This window comes from Pelophylax lessonae, assembly GCF_965119305.1.
Source record: "Pelophylax lessonae genome assembly, chromosome: 4".
Taxonomy (NCBI): domain Eukaryota; kingdom Metazoa; phylum Chordata; class Amphibia; order Anura; family Ranidae; genus Pelophylax; species Pelophylax lessonae.
Genome location: NC_138771.1, coordinates 523,119,495 through 523,138,606, shown reverse-complemented (window position 1 = coordinate 523,138,606; position 19,112 = coordinate 523,119,495). Strand labels below are relative to the sequence as shown.

General features: G+C 40.9%; 1 protein-coding gene across 2 annotated transcripts in view; it reads right to left on the bottom strand.

Moving 5' to 3' along the window:
- The window catches only part of WNT7B (Wnt family member 7B), a 230,103-nt gene that overhangs the window by 76,166 nt on the left and 134,825 nt on the right, over positions 1-19,112 (bottom strand). For both annotated transcript variants that reach the window (XM_082255766.1, XM_082255765.1), the window contains exon 2: positions 5,222-5,448. In XM_082255766.1, coding sequence (XP_082111892.1) covers positions 5,222-5,448 — 227 coding nt within the window. The remainder of the gene's footprint in view (positions 1-5,221; positions 5,449-19,112) is intronic.

Here is a 19,112-nt window from a genome sequence, read left to right as displayed (position 1 = left end):
AGAGTGAGAGAGAGAGAGGGAGGGTGGGTGACAGGGAGAGAGAGGGGGTGTGACAGGGAGAGAGTGAGAGAGAGAGAGTGGGGGGGGGTGAGTGACAGAGAGAGAGGGTGGGGGGCGGATAGAGAGAGAGAGGGTGGTGGGCGGAGAGAGAGAGAGAGAGGGTGGTGGACGGAGAGAGAAAGAGAGAGAGGGTGGGGGATGGAGAGAGAGAGAGGGTGGGGGACGGAGAGAGAGAGAGAGGGGGTGACAAAGAGAGAGAGTGGGGGTGGCGGAGAGAGAGACGGGGGTGACGGGGGGGGACAGAGAGAGAGGGGGGTCCCCCAGTCAGCTTTGCCTGGGAGTGGAGGTTGAAGGAGTATGAGCTCCTCTAACAGCCCCAGCGCAGTCCCCATCCCCAGCCTGCCACCGAGCTGGAGCCAATTGATGTCACAGTCATGTGACTGCTGACTGGCCACATGTGTGGGTGGACAGAGCTCCGGAGAGCCCGTACTGCCGCCTGGAGTGGACACAGGGCTCCATGATTGGAGTCGCATGCTGCCTGGCGGCGCCAGGGGTGCAGGCTGAGCGGAGAGTGCAAAAATCACTGCTAACACTGCCAATTTTTTTGCGCCCCCCCCCCCCGCTCAGCCTGCGCCCCCCGCGGGCGCCAATCTAGCCAACCCCCTGGTACGCCCCTAGCTCCCACTCCCGCTCGTAAGCAGGGAAGCCGATGCTTCGATTGCCGCCTGATACCCGCGATCATTCCCCGCTGAGAGAGGACGGTCAGCTGTTGTAAACACAGCTGACCGTTCTTCTCCCTGAAATGATCACAGAGCCCCTGTGATCCTTCTATATAGGATCACAGGTTTCTGTAGTAATTTCATAAGCCATGCCCCTAGGCTCACATTTAACCCCTTGAGCACCCATAATGTTAATCCCTTCCCTGCCAATGTCATTATTACAGTAACAGTGCATATTTTTAGCATCGCAAAAAAGGGCCTGGTCAGGAAGGGGGCAAATCCTTCCGATTCTGATTCTGTGATAATAAACATAGGAAATAAAGCACAGTTTGAAAACAATGGTTTGTTCTACTCCGAGACCCCAAACCTCCATCTGACATTTTGTGCAAATACCATATGTAGTAGCATAAACAGTCACACAATGTCTGGCAAATTCTTGTGGTCATACATTTTGCATCATTTGAGTCATCCGAACAGCAAAAAGCACAAATTCTCACCATTCTATGCTTTGTTTTTATTTATAGAGCAAAGGGTAAAACAATTGTATGCCTATTTCTAAAAGTCATATTGGGAATAGGTGTAAACTCTGAGAACACCGCAGTATCACCCAAAAACTATAGAGTCTGTACCTCTCAAAGGCACATTGTTATCCAAACTGGAACAAAATGTAAAATAGATGATGTGCATAAGGCCCCTTTCACACTTTTGCGACCGAAAAGTTGCGCGATTTTGCTGCAATTTTATCTCAATTTTTTTTAGGCGATTTTGACTAAACTTGAAGCAATGCCTATGTCTATGGACCTCAAAACGCATTAAAATCAGCCCAAAGTAGTGCAGGGACTACTTTAAAGTCGTTACGACTTGAAGTCGTACAGATATGAACGGTACTCATTGGAAATCATGGAGTACGAATTGTCATGCGACTTTGCAGTCCCAAATCGCAGGACAAGTCACACAAGTGTGAAAGGGGCATAACAAAAAAGTCCTCTATCCTAGCTACATTATTATTTTAATGCCATAAAATATACTTACTGGAACATTTATCTTTCACATCCCAGCTGGTTACACCATGCTTTTACCTTAAAACATAATCTTACTTCATGGCTGACATAAAACAATTGTACACAAAATAATATCATGTTTGCTTCTTTGTGGATAGTCAAAACTGCTTCAAAATGGATTTGGGTACACTTACTGCACATGTGTATGTTTACAAACCAGAAGTCTACACTTACCGCAAGCCAACGGCTTGAAGAAGTGGTTGTACCGGGGTGATGCCTGCAGCTGCAGGCATCAAACCGGCACCATTTGTTAGTCACCGGTCAGCTTTCAGAAGATAACAGCTAATGCAGCTCAGTAGCTGTTCGGTCATTATCCCAGCGAGCGGAAAGGGGGACCCCCCTCCCACTGCCTTCTGCGGCTCTGCCCGGGTCTCCCGTCCCACCGGGAGACCTGAGCAACCTGCCGGCACATCCGCTTGCTGGTTGGAGTCCCGATCAAAGCCGGATTCGGCTTCAATCGGGTCTCCGATCATGTAACCCGGAAGCGACGTTACAACTTCCGGTTTACTCGTGTGCAATGGCACCGATTTAAAAATACTGTCAGTATTCAAAAATGCCAATTTCGGTGTTTTGAATACTTTGCAGTGCATACTTTGCAAGTGCAGTGGAGGGGTCTGGGGTCTTTTAGGCCCCTGATCCCTCCATAAAGAGTACCTTTCACTGCCTATTACTGTCACAAGGGATGTTTACATTACTTGTGACAGCAATAAAAGTGATCAGATTTATTTTATTTTTTTTTTAAAAAAACACTGTTAAAAATAAAAAATTAAATAAAATAAAATAACTAGTATAAAAAAAATGTTAAAGGACCTCCCATTGCCGTGAGTTCGCACACGATAGAAAACGCATATGTAATTCGCACCCGCAAATGAAAACGGAGTTCAAATAACACATGTGCAGTATTGCCGCGATCGTCAGAGCGAGAGCAAAAATTCTAGAAAAAAAAACTAAAATTCTAAACTGGTAACCATTAAAAATTATTTAAAGTGTCGCTTATGGAGATTTTTAGGTACTATATTTTGTTGCAATTCCACGAGTGTGCAAAATTCTAAACCGTAACATGTTAGGTATCTATTTACTTGGCGTGACATCATCTTTCACAATATACAAAAAAATTGGGCTAACATTTCTGTTTATTTTTTTTTTAATTCAGTGAAATGTATTGTTTCCCAAAAAATCGCATTTGAAAGACTGCTACACAAATACCGTGTGACAAAAAAATATTGGCTGGCTCTGCGTGCCCATTTACACACAGGACTAGGCTCAACAGCAAATAAAAAAAAAACCTTCAGCCTTTAGACCCCCAATTAATATTGGGCCAATTTGACATGCGATTTGACATGTCAAATTGCATGCCAAATCGGAGCCTATTGCCGGCAACGGCACCGGCTGAATTGACTTTGTGGCGCCGCACCGATTCCCAAAAGTAGTTCCTGCACTACTTTTGGCGATTTCAATAGCCTGCACAGATGTCTGTCAAATCACCCCTGAACTTGCACTGAAATGCGGGTTTGAAATTGTACGAGTTTAACTGAACTTGCACAATTTCAAACCCGCCCTCAGTGTGAACTAGGGCTTAGAACCGCTTTACATTACTTTAGCATGAGAGGTTGAAGTTAAAGTGCATGTAAACTGTAACAATGAACTTCTCCTATTTACTCATCTTTGATCTGTTAATTATATTATTGAAACTGTTTTGTTATATCTGTTCCATAAGTGCACAAAATACCTTTTGATCCTATCAGAAATCCAGGGAGCTTCTAACTTACTGTAATGAGCTAACAACACAGTGCCTGTGCTGCACTAAAATCCCAAGAAGTGCTATTAGTTTTGCCCAGTTTACCTATGTGAACTACAGAACACCTCCAACCCCCTATGTAAGATGAGGTGAGGGGGTGTTTTGTATTTTTTAGTACACTTACTGTCCTAGGGTGACAACACTGCTCCTTCATAGATACAGTACAAGCATGGTCGACCTTGGACAAGGAGTTTGGCACATCTAGGGACTGGCAAGCTGCAATATTTGACACTTTAATTGCAGCAGAGGAAAATCAGATATCCCGCCATGCCAGGCAGGACAGTGCTGTATTGCAGGGATGTGTAAATCTCAGTACTGGATGGGAAGAAATGTTAACCCCCTTGTCAGGTAAAAAAAAGCTCCTTTAAATGCAGGGATTTTTTCTCATAGAATATGTGCAGGTACTCCCTACTTCCCAGAGTCACCCCTTGTCTCTGCCCCTACCCACCTCCGAGCACCATCACTTATCTCTGCCCTCTACCCACCTCCAAGTACTGCCCACTTTATAGAATACAGAACCAAGTATCATTTTGTGGTGCTAAGTATTCTGTATTTCATTTTTTTATTGAGACCAAGAAAAGTAATTCAATGGATACCCTGCAGGCAGCAACAATAGTCCCCCCTCAGTAACATCAGACCCCACCAGCAACTGTAGACCCCATACCCCCACAGCAACAATAGATCCTCCCCAGCAGCACTAGACCCCCCCCCCACCAAGGAACAGAATGCCAACCCATCCAACAAAAATAGATCTCCCAGCAGCAACAATAGATCTGTTAGCAACCAACATCACTAGATTCTCTGGCAGTCAACAACAATAGATGGAATGGAAAATTGCAATGGTGTTTATTTAAAGCTTATGTGTAAAAGTAAACATCTCATATTCAATAAAACTAACAGGCTAGTTCATAAAACCAGGCATCACAAGGCACCTACTAGACAGCCCTCAGCTCGTGCCATCCTAGCATCCTGCTATTCAATGGGGGCACTAAAGCAACCAACAGTGTCATGCCCACACAAATGAGGCATGAGGATTTGTTTCCCTACGAAAGCTGGATTCACACCACTTTCATTGTATAGTGTGTGTTGAGGTGTGATTTAATGCAGTGTTACGCTGCTGTGCACACATTTTTTTTCACAGCAGGAGCTAAAATACTTTATTGTAATGCTTACCATGCGTTGCAGCACATTGTGACTTGTAGTAACACCTTGTACTATGTTTAAATGCAGCATGCTCCACTCTTACCCAGTGCACACCACATTGACGTGAATTGGGCATATTGGAAACAATGGATTTGACTTGTCATTGCATTGGGCCTGCACTGAGTAATGCAGACCGAGGCATGTAGTGTGAATGGGCCTGTAAGGTACCAGCAGACATCTTCTGAAACCTTTCCCTCTGGAAAATGATCAGTTCTAGCCCAAATGACAGGTTCACATCAGCAATCAGCCCGTTTAGTGAACTCCATTTAGTCAACGTTTGTTTTACAGCTTACACTTGTTCTGCAATCATTTAGTAAGCAGTGTAACTATACACCAAGGCAAAAAATGGAACAAGCTTGACTGATGCCAGTTTTGATTTAAAAAAAAAAATATGAATAAATGTATTGCTATTCCTTCCACATAGGTAATAAACTGCTTACCTACTCGTAGCTCTTGTCCGAATACTGTCCTCTCTCCGAGTGCTGAGCAGTTCCACCGGGAGTAGCGGAACTGATACTGGCATTCATTGATCCCCATCTGTGCCCCTTCTCCAATAACTATAATAGCATCCGGGCGGCTCTCGCAGATGGCTCTTTGCCGAGGTGCCAACCCTGGAATCTTGTTGCAGATGATGTTTGCTCCCAAAGCCACCACGGATGACAAAGCTCTAGAAAGAAATAAAAATATATAACAGAAACAAAGGCAAATTCTGTCCAAAGGGCAAAAAACATGTAAATATGAAAAATAAAAAAAATTGTACACAATTATTAAAGTTACAAAAAATCTTTTAATTAGTATTTTCAAGTTACCTCTACTTATGTATCTTTTTATCCTATGCTATGTTTGAGTTGACCAAGTTCATGGCTAGTTTGTTTAAGTTATAAATATTAGAGGAAATCAATGCTATAAACACAATTATGTAATATTTATTACATAAACTAAAACAATTGTAAAATGTGGCTATGTTGTAAAATCTCTTTACATGGTATTTGGATACATTTTCCTAAAGATATGTTTTTGTATTATTAAATCTATCTATCTATCTATCTATCTATCTATCTATCTATCTATCTATCTATCTATCTATCTATCTATCTATCTATCTATCTATCTATCTATCTATCTATCTATCTATCTATCTATCTATCTATCTATCTATCTATCTATCTACAGTCAGGTCCATAAACATTGGGACATCAACACAATTCTAATCTTTTTAGCTCTATACACCACCACAATGGATTTGAAATGAAACAAACAAGATGTGCTTTAACTGTAGACTTTCAGCTTTAATTTGAGGGTATTTACATCCAAATCAGGAGAAAGGTGTAGGAATTACAACAGTTTGTATATGTGCCTCCCACTTTTTAAGGGACCAAAAGTAATGGGACAATTGGCTGCTCAGCTGTTCCATGGCCAGGTGTGTGTTATTCCCTCATTATCCCATTTACAAGGAGCAGATAAAAGGTCCAGAGTTCATTTCAAGTGTGCTATTTGCATTTGGAACCTGTTGCTGTCAACTCTCAATATGAGATCCAAAGAGCTGTCACTATCAGTGAAGCAAGCCATCATTAGGCTGAAAAAACAAAACAAACCCATCAGAGAGATAGCAAAAACAATAGGTGTGGCCATATCAACTGTTTGGAACATCCTTAAAAAGCATACTGCAAAAGCAACCAAAGAGTTTTTTAAGGGAAAGAAGTGGAATGTTATGCAATGGCCAAGTCAATCACCTGACCTTAATCCGATTGAGCATACATTTCACTTTCTGAAGACAAAACTGAAGGGAAAATGTCCCAAGAACAAGCAGGAACTGAAGACAGTTGCAGTAGAGGCCTGGTAGAGCATCACCAAGGATGAAACCCAGCATCTGGTGATGTCTATGTGTTCCAGACTTCAGGATGTAATTGACTGCAAAGGATTTGCAACCAAGTATTAAAAAGTGAAAGTTTGATTTATGATTGTTAATCTGTACCATTACTTTTGGTCCCTTAAAAAGTGGGAGGCACATATACAAACTGTTGTAATTCCTACACCGTGCACCTGATTTGGATGTAAATACCCTCAAATTAAATTAAACGGAAGTCTGCAGTTAAAGCACACCTTGTTTGTGTCATTTCAAATCCATTGTGGTGGTGTATCTATCTATCTATCTATCTATCTATCTATCTATCTATCTATCTATCTATCTATCTATCTATCTATCTATCTATCTATCTATCTATCTATCTATCTATCTATCTATCTATCTATCTATCTATCTATCTATCTATCTATCTATCTATCTATTGTAGATTTTCAATCTCCTGCAACACCTGTAGCATGTATTAGGTGTCTGGCCATCCCCTCTAGTATACAGTATATGCAGTCTTTAACAGTCTTTTATGCTTTTAGGGCCATAACTGGTTAAGAAGAACCTCTGTTCCAAGCCATAATAAATAAAATATTAACATTAAAAAAAAAACATGAAGTGGTCCCTGTCTCAATAATCTCTATCTGAAATGCAGTTCTTCTAATAATACAAAATCCTGATTGTTTTGAGAGCTATTCTGTAGAGAGTCTCAAACAGTATATACATTAATATTATCCAAATTTATTGGACATATTTTTCTAACTGCACAAAATGACAGGGCCTGAATCCAGCAGGCTGGTTGTAAGCAAGTTGATTGATCGATCAACTTGGTACATTCAGCCTGCCCATTAATAGTTTGAATCTCAAACCAAGTATGGCTGGCCTTATAACTACTGGTGGTGGGTAACTCCGCGGGGTATCCTTTACACACCAAACAGTAGCTGTCACCATGTGTTTTGATGTACTATAGGGCTGTTTGGTATCTAACTGAACGATTTCTCTTATACCTTCAGAGATACACTCGTTATGAATGTAACTTTATCATAACTAGGATTATGGATTATGTGTAGGATTTGACAGCTGCAGATATATGAAAAGGGCAGTTTCGGGGCAATTAGAGCCAGACTTAACATACATATTGCTTCTACATGGTTTTGCAATGACAAATTATGACCAGGATACATTATAGTGTTTTGAGGGCCTTCTAAATGTTTTATGACATGATAATTGTACGTCGGGCATAATCATACATTTGTTTGAGGATTTGAAGACCCTGCAAAGTACTTTATATGCATTCCAACCTGATCTGTCTTGAGCTGGTTATTTTAGTGGTGGGTGATAAGAAATGTGTTACCCCCTACCTCCCAAAGTTCTGTTACCATCTTTATTGGCAGTAGACAAGATTAATGTTTGTTAAAATGTCAACACCTGTTGTTTGTACTGGCTGTGTCTCAATAAAATTTATTAAAAAAAAAAAAAGAAGAAATGTGTTAACTCCTGCTCGTGTTATTGCTGGTTTGCGTATTTTGGAGAAGTGAGGGTAACATCAAGTACAATGCAACTTCCCCATAATCCCCACTCAGTTTGGGGTGGTCAGACCTAATTTTCATCACAAAAAGGATCTAAATTGTGAACACTGTATGTACGATTGAGTAAACCCTTTTGTCAACAATGTCCCCCTTGGACAGGACTACAGAACACTTCCCTTCTTGTCTTCTCCATAGTATAGGGAGATGTGTTCTGTTGTTCACAGAGAAGACTGTGAATAATGATTACTGATAAGAGTGCAGCACAGGCAGGGAGAACAGAAAGCACATGATGTTTTGAGATGTTAAATCTACATAAAAACAGAATGCAGATATTAGCAAATCTCATAAACCCATACTTTATTCACAATAGAAAATAGAAAACATGTCAAATGTTTAAATGTTAGACCTCTTATTTAGGGAAGGCCTTGCATATTGGGAGTGGGACAATGCTAAACCGCATACTGCATCTATGACACCAGGATGACTTCATAACAGAAGAGTTCAGGTGCTTAACTGACCTGTCTGCAATCCAGACCTTTCACCAACTGAAAATATTTGGCACATGAAACAACCAATTTGATAAAGAAGACCCAGGACTGTTGAGCAGTAAGAATACTATATCAGGCAAAAACGGGACAACTTTCCTTTCCCAAAACTCCAGCAACGGTCTCCTCAGATCCCAGGTGTTTAGAGAGTGTTATTTAAAGAAGAGAGGATGCTACTACACTGTAGTAAACATGGCTCTGTCCCAAATAGAAATTATGTATGCTTTCCTACAGAACAGACAGCGCACAGTCCACATTTGCAGCTTAACTGCAGACAGGAAACAGAAATGTTATTTAGGGAAAAAACATAGAGCATACCATAGATGCAGCTACAAACCTATAAATGCTGCCACCTACTGGTTGAAGAATATATCTCTACTAAATACTTATAGAGATGTAGTTGTTGCATAAAATACATGGACAATGTATTCCAACACAAATTTATTGAGACATGTTGCTGCTTGCATTTTCAAAATGACCTTATTTTTTTTTTCTTCAAATGGTCAATTTTCTCAGTTTAAACATTTAATATGTTTTCTATTTTTTTTTTTTATTTTTTTTTATTGGTAATAAAAGAGGGGTTTATGAGATTTCCAAATAATTGCATTCTGTTTTTATATAGATTTTACACAGTGTCCCATCTTTTTTGTAATTGAGGTTATATATTTATTGAGAGATAAAACAAAACTCTACCAATGGTATATTTAAAAGACCAAAATAGAGCAAATAAGAGAAGTTCATTGTTAGGGTTTGCAAATACTTTAGGGGATGTATTGTAGGGATGTATTGTAGATTTTTATATATTTTCTTACTCTCTTTGTTATAGTCCTAGTAGGGGTAAAAATTATTACTTTTTGTTTTCTCTTTAAATTTTTATTGAAAAGATTGACAGTACAAAGAAGAAATCATATGACAAAGAAATACAACAAAAAGGAGAAAACCTCTAGTGATAAAGAACAGTGTCTAATTAAAATTTACAAATGATACCAGCACAGTGCAGATTAGGGTATTCTAGGCAACAACAATTCCATCCTATACCATTCTACCCGTATTTGCCATGAAGTAGTGAATTTAACAATGGTAGTGGAGCGTAATAAGAGCAACCGTTCAAGAATGTAGTCCTGCGGTAACAAAGCCACCACCTCCAATGGGTTTGGGGCCAAGCTGGCTTTCCAATGCCTTGATATGATGACACGTCCTGCCAATAGGATATGTGAGACTACAGATCTATGACTGGGGGGGAATCTATCAATTCCTAAACTCAAGATTGCCAAGGCTGGATTAAGGGTGACAATTCCCATCACCTTGGCTATCACACAGAAGTTTTTACGCCAGAAGCTTGTGAGATTGGGGCATGACCACAATATGTCCAATAGGTTCCCTAATTGCCTGCAATCCCACCAACATAATAGAGAATTGGAGGGAGAGAATTTAGCAGTCTTATGAGGGGTAAGATACCATCTGCTAATAAATTTAAATGCTAATTCCCAATGATTGACGCAATGAGTAGATTTTTGAACAGAACAAAAAGCTACAAAAGATTACATTTTGGTCAGATAAATATTTAAAGTTAAACCCAAAAGAAAACATTTAATATATTGCAGCTTGCCAATTCTTAGATGTGGTGGCTGCATTTCTTTTCTTTTTTAGGCTTTCTTTCTTTTTTTTTCATCTGGTGATCCTGCCAGTAAATCTGTTGTTTTTCAAAAGAACAAGCTGTCCTGCAGATATAGTTAGAGGGTTGAGACCAACCATTTTCCACTGACAAGGGCACTTAAAATAAATTACTTTTATTTATGCAAAACATGTATTCCGAAAGGAAAAAAAAACTGTTTGCTGTAACTGCTTAGAAAGTGTTAGCTGGAGTTTGGGTACAATTTGTTAGTGTATCTAAAACAATTACATTTTTGTCTTGGAGTTTAAATTGTCAGGGCTGTAAAAATGCCTGTAATAAATAAGTAAAATATACTGAAGGTCATTAAAGTGGTTGTAAACACTTACATATACCCAGTAAAGTGACTGGCCTCAGGTGATACTCAGAGAAAAAACAAATCCTCCCACATAAGTTGTATCTGTCTATCTGCAGTCATCTCAACATCCGATCAAAGTGCTGAATTTTAAAGCTTGTCTGAGAGTTTAAAAAAAAGGGACAGAGAGCCGAGGTTACACTCTGCCAAGCTCAGTGAGGAAAGCTCTGAGAGCTGATTGGAGGGAAGGGACACACCCCCTTCACACTGCACAATCAATCAGCTAGAAGTCCCTCTCCTGTCACCTTTTTTCTCTTGGTGTCAGGAAAATTGTCAGAAATTATGCATGGCAATAGCAGAGGAATGAAGAAGACAGAAATTACACTTAGTGCTCTGGATTAAGACAAGTATACATTATAGAGGGATATGCTTTGTTCATATTTCATGTCTGAGGTTTAAAACCACTTTAAACATTACCTTTAGCAAGCCATCTATATGTGCCCTTTACTATGGGCTTTACTGTAGCTGCTGACTAATATTAGGACACTTACCTGTCCAGGAATCCAGTGATGTCGGCACCGCAGCCAATGTTTCCATCCTGTGTCGGGTGTCGGGTGTCGGTGGCAGCTGTCGGGTGCTGCCACCGTCATTGCTGGTGAGAGAACCCGGCCTTGAAGCCTTGCGGCTTCATGGCCGGGTCCCTACTGCACTCAGTAATTGGCCTGAAAGCAGAGGGAGGAGTAGGGGGCCGAACCTCTGACGTACCTCGCCGTGGCAAGGTTTGAAGGAAGTAGGGACAGGGTAGCTGTCAAAAACAGGTACCTGCTCCCCCAAATGTGGCACCGGAGGGGGGTGGAGACAGATAAGTGGAAGTTCAACTTTAGAGTGGAACTCCGCTTTAAGCACGCCATAGATGGGTCTGTTTTTTTTTTTTTTCAAACAGCGAGTCGAATTTCAGCTGGTCCATGCCGAATAAGCCAGATTTCAATCCATGTATTTCCGGCTTTATTCTTTTATTGGCCCATAAGCTCATTTAACCAATCCTGCACCTATTCTGTTGCCAAAAATGCCCCCTCTTTATTTTACACTTCTTTCAGCAAGAATCAAAAAAAGACAGTGAAAAAAGTGAAATAATAAAAGTAAAGCAACAGTTTTTTATCCATCGGACGGATTCTGTTTTTCTTAGCTGAGCTGAGGATGACAGCTGTGTCTCCGCGCTGTGTGCGGAGACACAGCTGTCAGTACCCCATGCATCTCTATGGGGAAAATCGGATGGGAACGGACCGTTGGTCCATTCTCATCCGATCCCATCCGATCCACTGGATGGATGGAAATAGGGTTTCCATCCGTCCAGATTTGACGGAACGGATGCCAGCGGACATGTCTCCGCTGACATCTGATCCCCCATAGAGATGCATGGGGGGACTGTTCAGATCCGCCAAAAAAAACGGACAGGTGGATATGAACGGTCCTCCTGTGTGAAAGGGGCGTAATTTTTCTAACAAATTTCACCTAAGCAGCTCAGTGAGCAAAATGATTCTGTTCATCCCTACTCTTAATAGGCTGCCAATGATTAGGCACCTGCAGGGGGGGGGGGGGGGAATCAACAGCTCTTTCTAAACAAAGGGCCAGTTTACTGTCCTTTTTACAATAGGGGGTCAAACTGTGGATATTGGGAGAAGTAAATGCCCCTGAGTCATTGTAAGCAATGCCTCAAGCTTGGTGGTCAGTGGGAGTAAAACATGTACATAGCGCCTGTGGTCAGTAGGAGGAGAAAAAGTGCCCTATAATTGGTACTGAATGAGAATAATGGTGCCCCATCATTGATATCGGTGGAAGGAATAGTACCCTATTATTGGTATTAGTGGGAGGAATCACGCCCCACTGTCGGTGTCAGAGGAAGGAAAGGTGCCTCATTGTTGGTGTCCATGGGATGAATAGTACCTTGTATCAGTGAGAGGCATACTGCCCTAAGGGTTGGATAAAGGCTAGCAAAGGGCCGCAGTGTGCAGACCACTGATAAATAGGATAACGTCAAATGAACTGCACAGGTGACAATTCAAAAGGGAGATGCATATCAGGCTGCTACACGATAACAGGATACGTGTGCTGGTGTAAAACAAAATTGAATTAACGATAATTAAAAAAAAAAAAACAGTTGAAGGGTAAACCACAAGTACATCAAATGTCAATAAACAAAACGTAGTTACCTAGGTGGATCAGCTCCTACACTAAATATCCAACAGATGCCAACAAGAAATAATTTCATTTTGTTTTGTTTCGGATTATTTATTAAGTTCATTCTCAGGGGCCTGGTATGCATTTGGGGGGGACCCTACATTGTTTTTTGTAAAAAAAGAAATCGAATGCCGGTTCTTCTTTTGTTTACATTCTGCTGTCATCGGGGAACCCTGCTGACAGCAGATGAGTCATAGCTGTAAGGCTCCGTTCACATCTAGGCGTTTTGGGGCATTTTTGGGGAGTTTTTCTGCTCTAGGATCAGCTCTCAAAACGCCCAACAAGACAAATCCTATTCATTTCAATGGCCCCTGTTCACATCTGAGCGTTTTGACGCTGTAAGCAAAACGCCCAACGCTCAAAAAAGTACATGAGCTTCTTTTTGGGCAGATTACAGGCGTTTTCCATTGGTTTCTATTCAATCTAAAAACGCCTGCACAAAAAACGCCTGTAAAAACGCCCGTAAATCGCGGTAAAAATCGCAGTAAAAATCGCGGTAAAAAACACGCGAAAACGCTACGCTCAGGTGTGAATGTAGCCTTAAGGACACTGCGGCCGACTGCTCCCTGACAACAAGCTGTTCAAATCAGATAGTTCTTCGCTTCGGATGCTTCAAACATCCAAATAAAACACGTTGTTTTCATTATATTAATATTTTGGGTTTGGTTGGAATTCTTTACTATTGGTATTCGAAGATTCGGATACATCCAAATCTCCAAATAACTTAAATTTAGTACGGATTTTGTTTCGTAAGGAAACGAACCGCACATGTCTATCCAAGTGTAGAAAGGATTTCCTAACTTGTAATACGAATTAAAAATACTAAGTGTCATTTTACTAGCATAATGGCCTATTATCTTAAAGTATACCTGAAAACTTTTATCATTTTGAGTATAGCAGGTAGTAAAAACTCCCTTAAAATCAGGTATGTCCGCCATGTCTTCCTAGCTAAAATAAAGAACACCCGTCTAATGTTACAACACTGTTTGCACAGACATATACTTTAGACGAGCCTTTTTCAGCCAGGTTGCCTAGGCACCCTGGGGTGCCTCGAGGTTTCTTTAGGGGTGCCTTGGCAAAATGTCTAAAAATTGATCAAAAAATGTGTACAAGCCAGCAGGTGGATGAAGCCTGCCTTTTAGTTACAAAAAGTCACAGATTTTCATTACACACCATTACGACTTTCTAGACACTGACCTCCTAACAACCAATGACATCATCAGTTAGTAAAGGGGATGTTTTTGGTAAAAAAAAATCGCAATAAGAGTATTTTGATTGGTTTACGCAAAAGTTATTGCGTTTACTAACTAAGGGAAAGATTTATGTAATTTTTATTGTTTTTTTTTTTTAACTAGTAATGGCGGCGATCTGCGATTTTTTTTGCGGCGGACAGATTGGACCCCTTACTGACATTTTTGACACTTTTGGGGGTACCAGTGACATTACTACAGTAATCAGTGCTATACATATGCACTGTTACTGTAAAAATGGCACTGGCAGGGAAGGGGTTAATTTTATTAGAGATCCAGGGGTTAAGTGTGTGCTAGGGGCGTGCTTCTAACTGTCAAGGGGCGTGGCTTTTGATGTAACCACAGAGACATACGATCCTACATAGCAGGATCGTATGATCTCTGCAGTTACACCAGGGAGAATGACAGACGGCTTTGTTTACATCAGTGGTCCTCAACTCCGGTCCTCAGGGCCCACTAACAGGCCAGATTTTAAGTATTACCTTGGGGAGATGCAGACTAGAGTACTGCAATCACTGAGCAGCAAATGATATCACCTGGCATGTATTTCAGTTATCTTGCAAATTTGGCCTGTTAGTGGGCCCTGTAGGCCAGGGTTGAGGACCACTGGTTTACATCAGCCGCCTGCCTTTCTCCCTCTCCAACGGGAGATCGCGAGTGGCCAGCGGACATCAGAGCCGCCGGTCACTTGCGCGGGGAGGTGGCCGTGAACGAGCGGGGGCGGGAGCGCTTTGCCCAGGAGGGGCTGACTGCCACAGTAAATGTACTTGCGGCGGTCGGCAAGCGGTTAAAGAGTAACTTGATTAAAAAAAAAGAAGGAAAGGTTGAGAAATACTGCTTTAGAGTGTACAGTATATAAACCCAATTATTGTAAAAGGTAACTGATGCTAAAAAACGTCAACCACCCGCCCGGCGCTAAAATATATATATAAATCAGTGTAAGGTATAAAGAAATAAATATATCTACTCAAATCATGAATAAATAGTAAATAAAATCATGTAGATAAAATCATGTAAAACATGTCACTCTGTGCATCCTTTTAATGCACTAGCTGCCACTGTAAACGTAAAACTTGCAAAATCAAATGTATAATAATAGCCCAATCTGTGCGTCTCAGTTCGTTATATCATACATTCAGCGGCGCTTCAGCACACACAATGTATGTGTGCAAGTATATTAGTCAGTTCCTGCAGTGCTTCAGAGCCTGCAATTGCAAACTAGTCCCAACTCCACAGGATGTGCAGTCACAGCCAGCAAAAAGATTTCTCCTCTGATGTTCAGCACCAGTGATTGTACACACAGTATCACTAATCCTTCACCACACCGACTGTGCACCCCTATGAAGTGGCCACTCACCGAATTGCCCTTGAAATATCGCCTTTATGCATAAGCTGCATGAGCCCTTGCTTCTAGTCGGTCTGTCGTCGCTTAGGCACGTCCAGATCCTATCCGTCCACCAGGGGTCACTATCAGGCTGTATATCTCCTCAGTGCAATTTGTAAGCAAACGACATGAAGCAAGAGAGTAGTGTAATACTGTTTCGACTTTATTAATTAAATAAAACGTCCCTCCCCTTCAGCGTATATGCTTACATTTCAATCACCCTTTGCACGCATATCATAAACACAGAGGCTTTGAAAGGTACCGCCGCTCGCCGACCGCGAGCTAGTCCCTGCTGTGGATTACAGCGCTCCTGCGGCTAACAGGCGAGATCCAGAACAACAGCGGTATCCTCCCTTCGTCTCCTCAGCAGCAGCGTACGTGCATCCTGACCGGTTTCGTCTGGTAGACTTCAACAGAGGACTAACGTGCGCTGCTGCAATCAAGATTAATGTATGCAGCCGGAGGACCTCCCTCCCATCATGATTGGTTTACACCACTGATGGGTTCAAACACCTCTTCATTGCCATTACCTGGCCTGAAGGAAATTCAATATGGACATACCATAGAATCATTTTCTAAATACCGGAAAAACAAGATTAATCGATACAAAACAAAGTTTAATACCGCTATCAACTCTCTTATTACTGCAACCAGTATCTGAATGGGTATTCCCCGGGTTTGAATCACACAGAACCCCAGTTTTTTTCAGATTGGCCATCTTTGCCCGATCTGAGCATGTATGTTCAAAATTTCCAAACCTATCGATTTGTAAAAATTGGTCATGGAGTTCTTTCTACCCCTAATTCTACATGCCATCTTGCCCTATCCGGATGCATACATCTTAAGTACTACTAATATTTAAAACGGTTATGCTAAAATCGATATAACCAAAATTTGACACAAAAATAAACCTACAGCACCTGGTATTCCCAGGTGGTCTCCCATACAGGTACTAACCAGGCCCGACCCTGCTTAGCTTCTGAGATCAGATGAGATCGGGCATGTTCAGGGTGATGTGGCCATAGGTAAAATGTAAAGTGCATTCTAATGGTGAAACCATCATGTATGACCACTATCCTCAAGATGTCATACTTATTACATAATTAGCACATGTCATGTAATTTCTGATATGTTTTAAAACCAGTAAATGTCAAATCTTAAATAAATCATTTCATAAATAGTAGATACATAATAAATAAATACATTAACTTCATAAATAATAGGTACAATTCATATGTTGAGATTACAAGAAAATGTTGTTCATAGAGGCCAAATCGCAAATATAATATATAAAATTCGCTCTAAAATATCTTAGTCCATAACCAATGGTACTAAAGGTTAAAATATATAAAAAATAAAGGCGTGTTGCCATAAGGAATCAATGGTCGAGGCATAATCGTAAATTCGAGTAAAATTGGAGAAGGATAAAAGTATATATAAAATGGAATCCATAAAACGTCCTGTCTAAAAAATATACTTAATAGTTGCTTAAAAAACAGTTCAGGTCAAGTTCTATATTTAACCCGTTGGGCGCCAAGGAGTTTGTCTTGTAAATCCATTCAGTTTCCTTTTTGGACAGTTCTCTTACTCTATTGCACCCTCTCCAGTTGCTTGGCATCTTTTCTATACCCCAAAATTTCAGTGCTGAGGGGTCTTTATCATGCTTTTCCCTGAAATGTAGTGGGACACTGTGTTCCTTGAAGCCTGTTGTTATTTTATAAATGTGCTCAGAAATCCTGATGCCCAATTTTCTCTTTGTTCTTCCTATATACAACATACCGCAAGGGCACTCCATTCCGTATACCACGTGGGTCGTGATACACGTGATACACTCCTTTATTTCAAAGGTCTTCCCATTTGCTCCTGAAGTGAACTCCGTTAGACCCCGAAAGTGTGTATTCACTTGTCTGCAAGCCTTACACCTTCTGCATGCGTGAAATCCAGACAAGTCCCAGAACATCTTTGGTGGTCTGGGAGGGTCCAAAACTTTCCTCACCACTCTGTCTCCAATAGTGGGAGCCTTTTTGTATATAAATATTGGGTTATCCGGAATCACGGGGCCCAGAACCTTATCAAGCTTCAATATTCCCCAGTGCTTTTTCATGATAGATTCAAATTCCCTGAACTGGACATTATAATTTGTTATGAAGCCCCATTGGTGCGATTCATTTGGAATCTTATTAGTTGGAGCCAGGCAGGACTCATGTGAAACCGCCAGTACTTCTTTCACTGTCTCCTCCAGTACCTCCGGTCTGTATCCCTTATCGGTAAATTTGTCTGTTATCACGCGTGATTGTTCCAAAAAATCCTCCTCCAAGGTGCAATTCCTCCTTATCCTCAGCAATTGCCCCTTGGGGATGTTCCTTAGCCAGCACGGGTGATGGCCACTGTATACTGGAAGATAGCCGTTTCTATCTGTAGGCTTAAAATATGCCTTAGTGATGATCCGTCTGTTTTCGATCCGCACAGATACATCTAGATAGTTAACTAGAAGCAAGGGCTCATGCAGCTTATGCATAAAGGCGATATTTCAAGGGCAATTCGGTGAGTGGCCACTTCATAGGGGTGCACAGTCGGTGTGGTGAAGGATTAGTGATACTGTGTGTACAATCACTGGTGCTGAACATCAGAGGAGAAATCTTTTTGCTGGCTGTGACTGCACATCCTGTGGAGTTGGGACTAGTTTGCAATTGCAGGCTCTGAAGCACTGCAGGAACTGACTAATATACTTGCACACATACATTGTGTGTGCTGAAGCGCCGCTGAATGTATGATATAACGAACTGAGACGCACAGATTGGGCTATTATTATACATTTGATTTTGCAAGTTTTACGTTTACAGTGGCAGCTAGTGCATTAAAAGGATGCACAGAGTGACATGTTTTACATGATTTTATCTACATGATTTTATTTACTATTTATTCATGATTTGAGTAGATATATTTATTTCTTTATACCTTACACTGATTTATATATATATTTTAGCGCCGGGCGGGTGGTTGACGTTTTTTAGCATCAGTTACCTTTTACAATATTTTTCTAGTTTTCACCTGGCAGCTATGGATGCAGTGCAATATCTGAAAAACAGGCAATTGGACCTGAAAATAGTGTTTGGTGGACAAGAAACCACTCAGATTGACAATGATATTTCAAGTACCCTTAATGCCCTATCCAATGTCCTTGAAAAACAAATTAGGACCTGGTGGGACATTAGCACTTTTGAGCAATATAGTAAGGACAAAATCATCATGAGGAGCCTCAGGTGGGAGGTGGCCCCTCAAGACGGGCTTGATGATATTGATTCTATGACTGAATGGTTGGATTTTTTCAACCAATCGGGTCTTAAATTACAAGAGTTAGTACTGAAGAGAAAACATAAGAAAATGTTGTATCTAGAGGCAAAAATTGCAGATTTACAGAAGAAATTAGAGGCACATAAAGACACACCATTAGTGACAAAATTCAATACAGATATTAAAAAACGATTGGAGAAATTGGACAATGATACCCAGAAGAAGAAAGTTAAGAAATATCAGAGGGATATTAACGATTTCAGGAACAAGCA